At 56.4% G+C, this 13,948-nt stretch overlaps 6 protein-coding genes across 6 annotated transcripts; 2 read left to right on the top strand and 4 right to left on the bottom strand.

Moving 5' to 3' along the window:
• Positions 1-603: 603 nt before the first annotated feature.
• On the bottom strand, positions 604-1,080 carry CDEST_04271 (uncharacterized protein; the record flags this gene model as incomplete). The annotated part of the gene is made up of 1 exon (XM_062920430.1): positions 604-1,080. One exon carries the CDS (start codon positions 1,078-1,080, stop codon positions 604-606), a length of 477 nt encoding a protein of 158 aa, XP_062776481.1.
• Positions 1,081-1,699: 619 nt separating this feature from the next.
• Positions 1,700-3,443, bottom strand: CDEST_04270 (Putative hexokinase, ATPase, nucleotide binding domain-containing protein; the record flags this gene model as incomplete). Its single annotated transcript, XM_062920429.1, has 2 exons — positions 1,700-3,252; positions 3,314-3,443. 2 exons carry the CDS (start codon positions 3,441-3,443, stop codon positions 1,700-1,702), a joined length of 1,683 nt encoding a protein of 560 aa, XP_062776480.1.
• A 608-nt stretch (positions 3,444-4,051) lies between these two features.
• CDEST_04269 (Putative zn(2)Cys(6) fungal-type DNA-binding domain-containing protein) lies at positions 4,052-6,273 on the top strand (the record flags this gene model as incomplete). The annotated part of the gene is made up of 7 exons (XM_062920428.1): positions 4,052-4,139; positions 4,239-4,258; positions 4,328-4,411; positions 4,501-4,811; positions 4,913-5,315; positions 5,384-5,954; positions 6,029-6,273. 7 exons carry the CDS (start codon positions 4,052-4,054, stop codon positions 6,271-6,273), a joined length of 1,722 nt encoding a protein of 573 aa, XP_062776479.1.
• Positions 6,274-6,334: 61 nt separating this feature from the next.
• On the bottom strand, positions 6,335-7,837 carry CDEST_04268 (Putative glucosamine-6-phosphate isomerase, glucosamine/galactosamine-6-phosphate isomerase). The gene is made up of 5 exons (XM_062920427.1): positions 7,618-7,837; positions 7,397-7,545; positions 6,930-7,301; positions 6,687-6,860; positions 6,335-6,635 (listed from the first exon to the last, which is right to left on the bottom strand). Exons 1-5 carry the CDS (start codon positions 7,679-7,681, stop codon positions 6,441-6,443), a joined length of 954 nt encoding a protein of 317 aa, XP_062776478.1. The 5' UTR covers positions 7,682-7,837; the 3' UTR covers positions 6,335-6,440.
• Positions 7,838-8,229: 392 nt separating this feature from the next.
• CDEST_04267 (Putative amino acid/polyamine transporter I) lies at positions 8,230-10,772 on the bottom strand. The gene is made up of 5 exons (XM_062920426.1): positions 10,252-10,772; positions 9,859-10,167; positions 9,357-9,757; positions 8,983-9,281; positions 8,230-8,838 (listed from the first exon to the last, which is right to left on the bottom strand). Exons 1-5 carry the CDS (start codon positions 10,358-10,360, stop codon positions 8,403-8,405), a joined length of 1,554 nt encoding a protein of 517 aa, XP_062776477.1. The 5' UTR covers positions 10,361-10,772; the 3' UTR covers positions 8,230-8,402.
• A 289-nt stretch (positions 10,773-11,061) lies between these two features.
• CDEST_04266 (uncharacterized protein) lies at positions 11,062-13,947 on the top strand. Its single transcript, XM_062920425.1, has 5 exons — positions 11,062-12,064; positions 12,133-12,394; positions 12,492-12,890; positions 12,993-13,313; positions 13,422-13,947. Exons 1-5 carry the CDS (start codon positions 11,742-11,744, stop codon positions 13,746-13,748), a joined length of 1,632 nt encoding a protein of 543 aa, XP_062776476.1. The 5' UTR covers positions 11,062-11,741; the 3' UTR covers positions 13,749-13,947.
• Position 13,948: the final 1 nt, after the last annotated feature.

The following is a 13,948-nucleotide window of genomic DNA, read 5'->3' as shown; positions in this document are numbered from 1 at the left end:
CCCGGGCACGACCTCATGTTTTTGATTTTTGCATGTCGTCATCTATTGCACGGAGATGAGGACAACAGTTTTAGCACCGATTTGCGCATTGTTACAATCTCAATTCATTGGGTTCTAGACCTTTTTTGTCCTGTATTTCTGTGAGGTTAAAACTAGGTGAGATGCAAGTAGACATCAGACACAACAAACAGTAACGCCGACCAAAGTCAGAACCTGTCGCACTCCCGACTGACATCGACCAAGCACAATTTGGATTAGACCCCCCCGGCCAGTCGTTCCCAAGCTTGTACGTCCTGCCATAATCTCCTCCATGCTCACCATCCGCACCCGAATTTTCCGTGTCAACCGCAAGTCCGGTCTCACAATCGTTGGTGGGCGGTACCGTCTTTGGGTTATTAAAATCAGTGTCCGGCCCGGGGTTTGGTATCATGGCATCCAGAGAATTGACCGTCCTGCAGTTTAGATCAAGTGCATTTTGAGAAGACAATCCGTTGTGAATAGAGCAGATTAAACAGTATGAATGAAAAGCAGCAGGCCGGACCTGAAGTCATCTTCTTTAGACCTTGTGCTTTCTGGCCGCTTACCACCAATGAACTGGGTAGTTTAGAGACTATCATCATCTGTTGAATCGCCCTCCTCAGCCTCATTTGCCAAGTCTCCACGAAAAGTTGAGCAAAGATGGATGTTGCCGAACGTCAATCCGTCCCATGTGCTAGCTTGTAGGTAGAAGATGTACACGAGTACAACAAGCAACGAGCTTGACCAGGACACCAGGTTATCACTCGTGCAATGATACCATCGTAGATGGCTGTTGATCATTTTTGCGACATGGCGCTTATCGACCCTAGCGAAGATATCCGTTTTATGGTCTTTACCTGAAAGTCTAGCATCAAGAGACTTTGTCCAAAATTCATCGGTTATCCCAGCAGATTTCGGAGTGAATACTCGGAACAAATGGCGTGGTATGTTGTCAGATCCCTCCAGAGTCAGCTTGATTTCGTCGGGTGGACAAAACGGTAGACACTCTGCGTCGTCGAGCGCTAGGCCCTGAATCTTATCCGCCAAGACTTCAAGTGTCATGTTTGTCGGATACTAGTCTGATGTTCAGAGAGATGAGTGTCGTATTTTTCAAGGGCAAAGGCCGTGGACCGATGCACGATGGGAAATGAAGCTGTAGATGGTTAGAGCGGGGAAGTTATTCAAGTGAACGTCATCAAAACTTAGAAAGGATGAATATAATGGAGTGAAATCACATGATGGATCACATGCGGAGGCCGTTTGAGTTCTGACAACTTGGACTAACAGCTTGTCACATTTTTATTTCTCATTACTAAAATTAAGGCATTGAGCTCTGACAGACCAGCACGAGGGACGAAGAGGACTGAACTTGGATTCAGATATCGTCTCCAGAAGGTCTTTTCGTTGAGCCGAAGAGGATTGTGATTTTCAGAAGGTTAATCTCTATTGAACAAATTTAGGAAGTAATTGCCTGGCGGATATGCCCCCTTGAATCACGTCAATGCAAACTGCACACTGAGTCTGGTCGGGCCCAACGATCATGGTTCATCTTGCCCAGATAGAACAGAGGACAAGGTATAGTGAGGAGCTCTTAAGCCAACTAGGTACAAGTTGTTTTCTTTCTTTCTGTATTCTATAGATGTTTTTTCGTTCATAGCCTTTCATACTCTCTTTTGAGACGTCACTGCGATCTCGCCGCCCATGCAATCAGCGCAGCCCCGACGCCGCTCCCATCTCTGGCCATCCCTATTCTGATCATCTCATCTCCACGTCCGCCAAGCTCGGGGATCCCTCTCAGAGCCTCTCGAATATGCAGCTCGAAGTCGGGGAAATGCTCGATCAAGGATCCATCGACGCCGATGTCGACAACCTCGCCCTCGCCAATGAACCCTGTAGGACGTAGATCCCCCGAGTTGCCAAAAGAGCTCGCGTTTACCCCTTTGGGAACGGTGACTCGGATCTTGACATGAAGCCAGCTCGCAAGGAGTTTCCAGAGACTCTGGACACCGTAGAGAATGGGCGTCAGAATGTTGATGCCCAGGTTCCACGACGGTGCGAGAGGCTGTTCAACTGCTCTTGGCCCAAGGGCGCCGGACTGAAGGGCCACTCCGGCAATGGCGACAGAGGACAGCCTTGCCGACCGCCGACCAATGGCTTCGGACAAAATCTTGATTGCTCTTGCGTCGCCTGTTGATACATGGGCTGCGCCGAGGACTCTTGCTATTTCGTGCCGTGCGTGCTCCAGATCCAGTGTCTCGTCCTTCACAACCGAAGACAGGAGTGAGCTGTCGATGCTGTCGGGCACGTGAATCAGAGAAGTTTCGGAGATCTTGAGTTCGAAAAGACTCGGACGTGATTGGATCAAGTCCAGGAGAATCCGCCTCAGTATCTCGCCCAGATACATGCCAGACACTCTCTTCTCGAAGTGCTGGTCGTCCGGGTTGACAGAGTCCCGATCCAGCTCACGGTCATACTTTGTCGTCGGCAGCACCTCGAGCTTGCTGTCGAAGCCGCCCCACTCCGTGTTCAGCGCCATCACCGCACCCGGCCCCGAGTTGCGGAACTCCTTTCTGGAGTGCAGTTTCGTGATGCGGGAGACGCGCTCCATGTACGCGCCATTGGTTCCTGTGCCGAAGATCGCGCCGACGACGTTGCCGGACCGCCCCGGTGACGTGTAGGCCCGGGCCGCCAGGGTGCCGACGGTGTCGTTCGCGAGAGCGGTGACCAGCAGCGGCAGCTGCTGTTCGTCGAGGGCTTCTTGCAGCATCGCGCAGGGGTCGCGGCCCACCGCGTCGGCGATGTCGAACGACTTTGTCCAGTAGAGCAGCGTTCCCTTGTTGATGGCGTGTTGGTCGAATGTGAAACTGAAGGTGAAGCCCAGGCTTTTACAGTGCTTCTGTCGTTCCTCATCCGTGACACTGCCCTCCTTCAGCACACGGGACCATGCCTCCAAGTCTGAGGGATGGTGTTCCGCCAAGAATGCCTTGGTCTGTAAGGCAATAAACCTGAACAGATCTCTGTAGGTAGGTGCGGTCATGAGATGTCTTGGGATAACCGCCTTGGACTGGGTGAGAGAGTATGTAGAATCCCCGTTCAAGTTGACGGAGCACACTCGCAGGTTGGTCCCACCGAGGTCGATGGCCATACAGACTCCCTTCTCAGAGCCATTGGGGAGGTTCGTCACAAAAGATGGTATCTGACATAGTGAGGTGCCATCTTGCTGGAGTCCCTCATCTTGGTCATGTTAGTCGGTGCGTGTAAGTCAATTGGGGGGGGCGGCGATAGGTTGACTGACTAAGCTGCCTCAAGAAGTGCAGTGTTGCGCGTCGGACGTCCTCAGCTGGGAAGTCAAAGTCATGGGCGATTCTCCGGGCTTGGGCTAATAATCCTGAGGCCCGGTCTTTGTCGAAATCGGTAACAGACATTGAGATGCCGATTCCCGTTGAAGATGCTGGTTGGGGGCAGAGTCGGTTGGTTGGTTGGAAAGCTGGGTTCATGGGTATCGACACCTCTCAGCAGGTTCCCCGATCAAGTACCCAGGCATCTACGGCAAAGATTTTGAATCTGCACCGGGAAAGACCCAATACGCAATGAATAGTCGCGGCATTCGCCGGAGAGCCATTCGACCGAAATGAACGCAATACGGCAACTGTCTAGTTGGCCGCACACAAGTCCGTCCGCCACAGCATCAACGACCGGCAAACCCGGACCGGGTGGATCAGTTAGATCGTGTGGACCGGCCCAGATAGCCCAGAAAATCCCTCCAATGACATTACTTCGCCCTATCAGGTGCCGGGACCAGGTTCTTTCGCGCCGCCAGCGCTCCAAATCTTCAAAAACCCCGGCGTCCCTCCCCGGCGCAGCCGGTAAACCACGACTCAGGCTCCCGTTCCCAAGTCGTTTCGCCGGGTCTCCGCCGAGAGCCAAACCGCAGCAGTCCGGCCCGCCAGCAAACAGCAGACAAGGAGAGGTTCTCGCAACGTTGCCGCGCACGAGCAGAGTGGGACTCTTCGGTACATGAGCTATTCCCACAATGTCGATTCAACAAGGGAGGGACAAGGTGTCGGCAGGGCTGGAGACGGAGGAGTCGTCGGGTCCGAGCAAGGCCCGGAAGGCGTGCGGTAAGCCGTGGCATAGCCCACTGATCATCCAGATCGTCCATACTCCCCGGGCAGTCCTGTGGCTTTGGAGGCTGATACTTGTCTTTTACCCCTGCCCAGTCAACTGCAGGAAGCAAAAGGTATGGCTGGTTGTTAAGAGGTCTATGGCCTAAAGTCTCGACTCTGACTGGACTACTCCGGGGGTGTAGATGAAGTGCAGGATCGAGAACGGATCCACGTGCCGAAGATGCTTACGAGCAGGAGTTCCCTGCGTCTTTGTTCCTCGAGCCAACGTACGTTCGTCCCACCACGGTTCTGTATCGGTCCACAGATCGACAGGCTATGTACGTGGCTTCGCGTCTGACAGCTGTGTTCGCTCTAGTCGGCATCCCATCGTGAAAGCATCTCGCTTGCATCCCTCCTCCAGGCAAACGAGCAGAGTCCCTTGCTGAAAAGGTCCGTCTTCCTCCGCCTGAAACGGCTCGAGGAACACTTGGGGCTGCCGCCGCTTGACGACGCTGAAGAGGCCGAGTCGCCCGCATCCCCGGACTTGATGACGCTCGAGCCCGAGACGCCCGGGGACAGCTCACTCGGCGCCCTGTGGAACGCGGTCGCCATCCTCAGGAGAAGCTGCGCTTCCAACATCAGCTCAAACATCTGGGATAAACCCCTGATCAAGCGGCTATGGCTCTCGTGCGTACCCATTACATACTCCCAGCCCTGTGCCCCCCTAGTCTATTTTGTCTATCTAGACTCAGGCCGCTGATTCTTAACGCTTCTTATCATCTTTGTAGCTTCCACGAGACCATGCCGGGGCTACACTTTCTACCGACGAAACAGACCTTCTCCTCGCCGCGGCCGCTGATGTTGGCCTCCATGCTCTACTGCTCGAGCATCCGCGGCCCGCCCGAGGTCGCCGTCTTGGCGCCGGACTACTTCGCCGTCCTGTGCGCCGCCATTTCCCAGCTGTGCATGCCGCAGAGCGAGGTCGGCCGGGCGCCCGAGGACCAGGCCTCCGCGGAAGAGTGGGCGTTCCAGACGGTGCTGGGCATCATCCTCGCCGGCCTGCTCAGGGAGGCCGTCGTGAGGGAGACGGGGGTTTGGATATCTCTCGCGTACCGTCTCATCCTGGAACACTGCCCGTCCAATACCGATGAGCGGTCTCGCGAGTGGCGACGCCTGTTCTCCGGTCTGCAGGTAATAGGCCCCTCATTTGCCAGCGTCGTTGACGAACCTCGGTTTTTTTTTTCTAACGTTCTATACAGATCGTGGATCTCGAACACGCGTCGATCCACCTCTCGTGTCCCGTCATCCCCATCGAAGCACCCCTGCCGAGGCTGAAGATCCCGATGCAGGACCAGCTCTACCGGCTGTCGAGGATGATGCACACCGGCCTGACGCACTTCACGGGCCGAGGTCTCCCGACGATCTGGTCGTGCTTCGAAGGCGAGCCCAGCGTCGTCGCCCAGATGTCCTCCGTCTCCTTCAGCGGCGTCGATGGCGCCGTCATCCGCGACTGGGCGCGGCAGCTGGACGACTGGCTTGTCGAGTTCAGCGACAAGGACTTCGATTCGGAGCACGAGAAGAAGCTCGTGTTCCGCCAGTACATCCTGCACCGGCTCTTGGTCCTGTCCATATACCACCCGGCCAGGGGCTGCAATCTCTTCTCCAACACGACGCCCAAGGAGCAGCACGAGCTGCTCGTCTCGGCGCGGGCGGCTGTCAAGCTCCAGATGTGCGACTCGTCCATCTGGTCCAACTGGGACCTGGTCATGATCACGTGGGCTGCTCTCATCGTACTCCAGGGGGTTGATGGAGGCGTCGGAGAACCTGATGGTATGTTGGTTGAGGTTGGCTTTGTGTTATTACGTGATGAGTTTTGTTTGTCTGACTAACATGGTCCCCTGCAGATTTGGAGAACGTAAATATCCATCTGCAAAAGTTGAAGGAGATGCATGAGCCGAAACCAAGCCTCAGAGGGATTCTAGCCTCGCGGCTTGATCAGAAGCTTCAGGGACTCCACACGCCCGCGTCCGGAGACGCCGAAGGCTTTGAGCAAGAAATACGCAACCTGGACAACTCATGGTACATCTTTGATCAAGCCAGCCTCCAGGCCGGATACAACCTCTGGTCGTATGAGACTCAGGGAGGCTAATGATCAACGTCGCTTGGTCTCCTCGGGAGTGTCCTATAGCCATTGTATGTGAAGCACAATCAAGTCATATATAATCATTCCACCCGTGTAACGCCTCATAAATACATGCGGCACATCTGCCAATGGTCTCCTTTCCCCAGATGCTCTTTGTAAATCTTTCTGTCAACTCATATAACGGGCCACGTCGCAATGCGAGACGACATGCTGTCCGGAGTCAGCTCCACGAGATGATCTTCGTCAAATGCCGCCTTGCTGTCGGCCGGCGTCTGAGGAGGGCTGACAAGCGACACAGTCCTCAGTCTCAAGGGGAGCTTTTGCTCGAATCCCTTACCAAGTCCGACCTTTTCGATGCTCTTGAAATACTGCCCGACACAGTCAGCAGAGATTCCAGTCCGGACTCTCGTTCCACGTACCTTGACAGTCTTGACCTGCAACTCCAGCGTCGCGTCCTCGTCCGCGACAATCATCGAGTAAGGGTGGAGTTGGAGACACGACAGCGTCCACATGTGATTGACGCCGCCCTCGATCGCTTTCTGAAGAGCAATAGACTTGTTTGCACCATTCACAATGATGACCACTTCTCTCGCCTGCCCAGCGGTTCGTCACTGGTCAGTCCATCTTGCCTAGCATATTCATCCAGTTGTTGGGAAACCTACCTCCATGACGGTCTGAACGCCGACAGTGAGCGCCATCTGCGGCACCTTCTGCAGGTCGCCGCCGAAGAAGCGGGCGTTGGCGCGTATCGTGTCCATCGCCAGCGTCTTCACTCTAGTTCGGGATGCCAAACTCGAACCCGGCTCGTTGAAGGCGATATGGCCGTCCGGGCCGACGCCACCGAGGAAGAGATCGATACCGCCAACGGCCCGAATCCGGTCCTCGTACGTAGCGCACTCGGCGTCCAGGTCAGGCGCGTTGCCGTTGAGGATGTGTACGTTTTCGGGCTTGATGTCCACGTGCGAGAAGAAGTGGCGGAACATGAAGCTGTGGTAGGACTCCGGGTGTGTCTGAGGCAGTCCGACATACTCATCCTGGATGGTTTGTGTTAGTTCGGAGGGCTTTGGTGATACAAGACAGAGGGGATTTCCTGTTTTAAGTTCTTTGAGGTGACGTTGGAAAAACTAACCATGTTAAAGGTAATGACATTTTCGAATGAGATGCGGCCGGCTTTGTATTCTGCAACAAGGATTTCGTAGATCTGGATGGGACTGCTACCCGTAGGAAGTCCAAGAACAAACGGCTTCTCTGGCGTTGGTTGGAATGTCCTTATGCGATCTAGAGACTGTTAGGACAACACGCTACTCGTGATAGACCAGCGGCGTGCTAAGTGACGAAGGAGGCTCATACCTAGAATATAATGGGCCACATGAGCTGATGCCGACCTGCTGTCGGGTCTAATGATGAGTCTCATATTCTCTCAATAACACTATGAGTTGTCTAATACTCGGATGAAGGAACGGAATAAAAAAGTAAGGCCTTTTGGGAGAGATTGTTGTAAGAGATATGTCAGTTGAGTAGAGAACAAGTTGGGAGAGATCAGGAGTCAGGTCCAGGGAGATAGCAACGACTCTTTTGTCTTGACTGGGCGCACCGATTTCTCCAAGTGCAATACACTTCACACAAGTACCATTACTGACTCAAGAGTAGACATCGGCAAATTTCCCGGTCACCGGTGTCACTCAGCCGGTATCACCGGTAGCTCATTTCGTGGAGAGGGGGGAGGGGGGCCTCATGGGCCCGTCAAACCCCACGTGGCTAAACCCAAAGACCCGGTGGGCGAGCAACCTTGACCCCTAAGCGGACCGGACACTTGGATTTCCCCATGAAAAGAGGGCTTGTTGTGGGAACATGCGGAGGCGTGGGGTGGTTTGATGGTTACATGCGTCCCAAAGGCACGTCACATTGCTCGGGACACATGGCAAATCCAGGGACGCAAGTCAATTTACTGTATTCCAACTACATCGACCCCTATCCCGTCTCTACGCTCACACTATCACTTGAAGGACTCTTCTCTGCCCTTCAGTCTTGTGGCTGTTACCGGTCTTTACGTCGTACAAGCTACTCTAGTCTAAAATTCTCAAAATAACTATCCTGCCCTTATCAATCTGCCAAGTACTACCACACTAGTCATCTTACTCTTCCTTCGCCTGGAGCATCTTCTCGCTATACTTCGATCCGGCCTTGAGCCACCAGGCTCCAACCAGGACCGTGAGGCCGCCAACCACGACGCACGTGTAGTTCATGTTGGCGGGCTCGACGGGCTTGACGTAGGGGAAGGAGAAGAAGACGATAGCGAAGGTCAGCCAGCACACGGTGACGCTGTTGACGATGGGACCGAGTGTGGGGCCCATGTGAAAGACGCCATGATGCATGTTCTTGCGCCGGGTAAGGAGGTTCGTGAGGATCGGGAACATGTATGAGATATTGTTGATGGTGACGGCGGTGCCGAGGAGCGAGTTGAAGGCCGTTGAGGAGCCGAGGTAGAGGCAGCCCAGCGCCGCCACGATGGCGGTGACGGCGAGTTGGGAGTTCATGGGGACCTGCCACTTGGAGTGGACTCTCGACCATCTGGTGTTGTATTCCGTCAGTGTGGCTCATGCAAAAAGGGGGGGGGGGGGGGGGGGGGGGGGGGGGGGGGGGGGGGGGGGGGGGGGGGGGGGGGGGGTGGGGGGGTGGGGGGGGGGGGGGGGGGGGCACAACAGAGAAACTCACACTCTGGAGAAGGGCATAGCGCCGTCTCTCGAAAAGGCCCAGAAGACTCTTCCGGTGCTCAGCTGCGAGCTCACGACGCAGGGGCCCAGGGCGACGAAGAGGATGAAGGTCAGACCGAAGGCCCCGCCGGCGCCCTGCGTGACCTGGCGGAACAGCTCGGCGAGCGGCAGGCCGGTGTTGGTCGTGGACAGGGCGTCGAAGTCCTGGATGGAGAACATGAGGGTGATGAGGTACGTGATGCCCGTGACGAAGGCAATGCAGAGCGTGATGGCGATGGCGAGGGGGGCGTTCCGCGAGGGCTATTCGTAGATCAGTCAGTAAAGTCCGTCCTAGATCTGCCGCATCATGATGCAGGCCCGCCCGGATGGACTCACGTTAGGCATCTCCTCCGTGATGTGCGTCACCCCGTCAAGACCGCCGAGACTGTACAACGGGTTGACGAGCCCCGTGATGAAGCAGACGACCTGGTTCTCCCAACCCGTGTTGTTGATCCAGGTGCGGAAGACGAACTCCGGGTCGCGGTGGGTGGGCGCGCAGGCGGCGACGGTGACCATGACGGCGAGCCAGCCGATCTGCAGGTAGAAGAGCGAGAACTTGTTAAGGCCGGGGATGATCTTGTTGCCGAACATGACAATACCAGCCGTGATAAGGTTCAGACCCTGGTAGACGATAAAGGTCTGCCACGCCTGGATCTCGAGGTCGCCATGGTAGACGGCGATGAGGGCCATCAGGACCTGGGCGTAGATGAGGTTCGTCGAGGCGGTCGTGAAGATCCCTGGGGGGCTGTGGTCAGCAAAGACGAAGAGGGCAGTTTTGTGATAACGCCTGTTGAAAACGACAGGACGACATAGAAGAAGAAAAAAATGACCGACTTACAGCCGAGTACGCTGAACCAGCCGGTGAAGAAGCTCAGCACGCCCGTCATGCGCCTGGGCGCCACGGCGGCGATCCAGTGGTACATGCCGCCCTCGGTCGGGTACGACGACACGAACTCGGCTAACGAGGCGCCGAGGAAGCACTGAAGCAGCGTGACGAGGATGAAGCCGTAGATGACGGCACCCGGCCCGCCGGCGTTGATCTCCGTGATGAGACCGAGGCCGAGACCGGTCCAGGAGATGGTCGTCGTCGACGCGAGGCCGATGAGGCTGAGCGTGCTGAAGTGCCGCTTGAGCTCCTGCGTGTGGCCTGTTGGGCGTCTGTGTGTTAGAGATGGAAATATTCAAGGCCATGGGTGGTTCATTTGCTCATGTGGCTTTGGGACAAACTCACCCATCTGGGCCAGACGGAGCTCATCGGCGTCGAGGCTCTTCTCCGGGGCGGCGTCAACGCTCCGCCTCGGGCTCGACGAGATGTCTGTGGGCGCCTTGACGTCTGCCATTGTGCGTCTGTCTTGTGTGTGTGTGTGTTTCTTTCGACTATTGCGAGTTGTCTCTGGTTTGCAAAGACTCAATCGTCGATCGTCTAACCACAACGGAAGAATGATCTCGTGCCCATCGTATGAGGTGTTTCCCCCCCGTTTCCGCGCGGGCGGGCTCTACAACAAACATATATCCACGCTTTCCATCCATGCAAAGATACAAAAGGGACCCCTACGGCGTTTTCCGCCCCCAGATTGCCGTTAGTCCACAATTGATAGCACACGCGCCTGCAACACTCTTGTCGGAACACTGTCCAAGGTGGCCGCAACCCGGAGACAAGCCGTTGTTTGCCGCGATCCGATGGGAGGGGGGGCAGATCACTAGCGTGCAGAGGGGGAAAAGGCACTAAAGAAAGCGAGTATGAGATACGGGAAAAGAGCCGCGGTTGATGGTATCGATGGAAGTGACAGTATCTCACCCGGTCAAAGCCGGGCCGGAGCCCTCAACCCCCCCTCCCCCCGGTCCATCAGACTCAGACCCTACTTTACGCTGTGTGTGGGTGGTGTTCAACCGACCTCGCACCGTTCTTCTGCATTAGTTGCGTGGTTCTCGACCCGAAAAGAAGGAGAAAAATGCGGAGAAGAAACACAATCTCCAATCGCCAGGGGTGCGTCCCATCGAGTCATCTCATCCCCATCAAGGACAACCCCTGTTGAGGGCTAATCAAGCATCTCCCCCGGCTTTCTTTTTTGTTTTGTCTTCTCCTCTCTCCGTCTCTCTCCGTAAATGCCCCCCCGGCCCAATATCGCGCTCCGCTATCGCCTGTTCTGTTTCGCTCGGGGATGTCCCGAACGGCTCTTCAACGTCCCACCCGGAGAGAGAGAGAGGGTATCTTTGTCTGCTGATAGACTGATAAAGTGATAGTCTGATTTCCCGGTTCCCACCCCCCGTTATCACCTCCGCATTCTTACCTAACGCGGTCATCAACACCGACCCGGTGGCCCCCTCCCAACCACCGGGGTGCCAAGGGCCACCGCAGCAGCGGGGACTAGGGTAGCGGTAGCTTAGCTTTCCGATGTTGGGGCTCGCCGGTGGATGGCATGTCTTGGTACGGGGGCTCTGTCCACTGCCGTCGTCAGTCACGCGCGCAAGGTAACCTGGGGAGTTGCCGAGAGGTGGATGGCGATGACGACGGTCCCTTGGGTCCTGCGATGGATGGATGCGACTCTTGGCCCCGCGGGCTTGGCCGCGGAGAGTCGACTCAAGCCTTCGGCCATGCACCTATATTAAGATGAGCCGGGTCCCTGGGGCCTTTTGAGTCTCCTTTCTTCTTCCTTGGGTTCTTCAGAACATTTGCAGCTTCCTCACCGTTTGTGTATCTCTACCCCCGTCTCTCTCACGATGGTCTTCAGCACGTCCAAGGCGGTGGGCATCATGGCCCTGGCCGTCAGCTCGGTGACGGCCTCGTCCTACGTCGCCTCCATGCCCGTCCACGCCCAAGGCCTCTTGAACGAGTCCATGGCCTGGATGGACCAGTACTACGACCGCTCGGCGGGCTATCTGTACGATTTCGGGGCCAGCTCGGCGCTTAGGCACGAGACGCGCAGTTCCATCTGGTACGCGCTGGGTCTCCTGGCGCGCAACGAGGGTGACGACGCCGCGCAGGCCGAGAGGATCATCACCAACACCATTGGCGCCCAATTCAAGGCCGAGCCGGAGCAGTGGTGAGTTTTTCATGCGAGACAAGTTCTCTTTTCTTTGGGAAAACACTCCATCTCACATACAAGCACAGGTACGGCGACTACCAAATGTACCCCGAGGAGCCCTACGTCGGCTCGCCGCACTACCCGGGCAAGATCTACAACTCTTGGGACCCCAACTGGCGCGGCTTCGTCGGCACGACGCTCGTCATGGCCCTCGAGGAGTTCCCGCACCTCCTGAGCAACGACACGCAGGACCTCATCCTCGAGTCGCTGCACAACACCACAAAGGGCGACGAGTACCGCGTCGGCGGCGTCGACGACGACAACCTGTACCCGGCCTACAGCAACCCGGTATGTGTATTCAAATCCAAAGTGTGCTTTTGGGAATCTGGAAGAACCCCCCCCTCCCCAACTCCTGACTGACTGAGCGATCCTCCTCCTCCTCCAGGCCATCATGCGCGCCTTCGTCTCTGGCTACACCGGCCGCCGCCTCGCCGACGCCAACATGACGCAGTCGGGCGAGAAGTACGCCCAGGAGATCATCGACCTCTTCGACCGCGCCAACACGCTGTCCGAGTTCAACTCGGGCACCTACACGGGCGTCTCGCTCTTCGGCCTGATCCTCTGGTGCAAGTACCTCCCCGAGGACTCGGTCATGACGGCCAAGGGGCCCCAGATGCTCGCCGACACGTGGAGCGCCGTCGCCCAGCTGTGGCACCCGGGCATGAAGAACATGGCCGGCCCCTGGGACCGCGCCTACGGCTACGACATGAACCGCTACGTCAGCCTCATGGCTCTGTGGTTCTGGACACTGCTCGGCAAGGAGAACTCGTCTCTGATATCGGCCGTAAGTTGGATCCCTTCAGCTCCTTCTCCTTACCCCTTCCTGGAGGAAGTTTTTATGTGTTCGGAGAAAAGAATGATACTGACACCATCCCCCTTCCGACAGCCCCAAGTCATGTCTCACGCCGCCGACTACGCCTGGGCGCCCCTCTTCGCCGTCCTCGCCGAGTTCCACGAGAGTCTTCTGCCCGAGGGCCTCGTCGCTAACCTGACGACCTTCTCCGGCGAGCGCTCCTTCACGGCGTCCACCTTCTACCCGCCCTACGACCTCGTCCCGCGCAACATCTCGTCCTGGCTGTCGGACAACCTGACGATCGGCGCCGAGTCCTTCAAGGAGAACGTCATCGGCGGGCCGTCGCTAAACCAGCAATCCTTCAACCCGGCCGTGATTCAGTGGAACACGGGCGACGAGGTTGCCTTTATCTCGGTACGACTTTCTCTGGATCCTTTTCTTCATATCTCTCACATTCACTCCTTCACTCCCTCACTCACTCTCACTCACTCACTGTGCGCCCCCAACTAACACCATCACCAGCTCTACCCGACCGAGATGGAACTCGACGTCGACGTCGCCCCCAACAAGCTGAGCCTTGCCTACCCCAACGGCACCGCCGACTCCATCTTCACCTTCGTCGTTGCCACGTTCCTCAAGAAGCCCACCGTCACCGGCTGGGCCGACGTCCAGGGCCTCGCCGTCAACGTCTCGGGCAACGTCAACGAGACGTACAGCCTGTCGTTCGCCGGCTCCCTCGGCGGCACGGGCTCGCCGATCCGCGACTTTGAGTTCTGGAACTTCACGTACGCCATGCCCGCGGGCTTCGAGGGCACGCCCAGCATCGTCCTCGACCTGGCGCTGGTGTAAGTTGCGGGAGGGGGGAGGAATTTGTATATTTGTATATAGTGGGAGAATATATGTACATGTGAGGCTCAAAAGTCGAACGCGATAATGATGAGGATGTAAATAGAATATTGTCAAAGCAGTTAATGAACTTGTGATATTTCATACATCGATGGAAATCACCTTGCACGTGAGTGATGCCATCCGACAGCATAAATCATTGC

Source organism: Colletotrichum destructivum, chromosome 3 (genome assembly GCF_034447905.1).
Source record: "Colletotrichum destructivum chromosome 3, complete sequence".
Classification (NCBI taxonomy): domain Eukaryota; kingdom Fungi; phylum Ascomycota; class Sordariomycetes; order Glomerellales; family Glomerellaceae; genus Colletotrichum; species Colletotrichum destructivum.
Note: the sequence above shows the minus strand (reverse complement) of the source record. Positions and strands in the feature narration are given on the sequence as shown.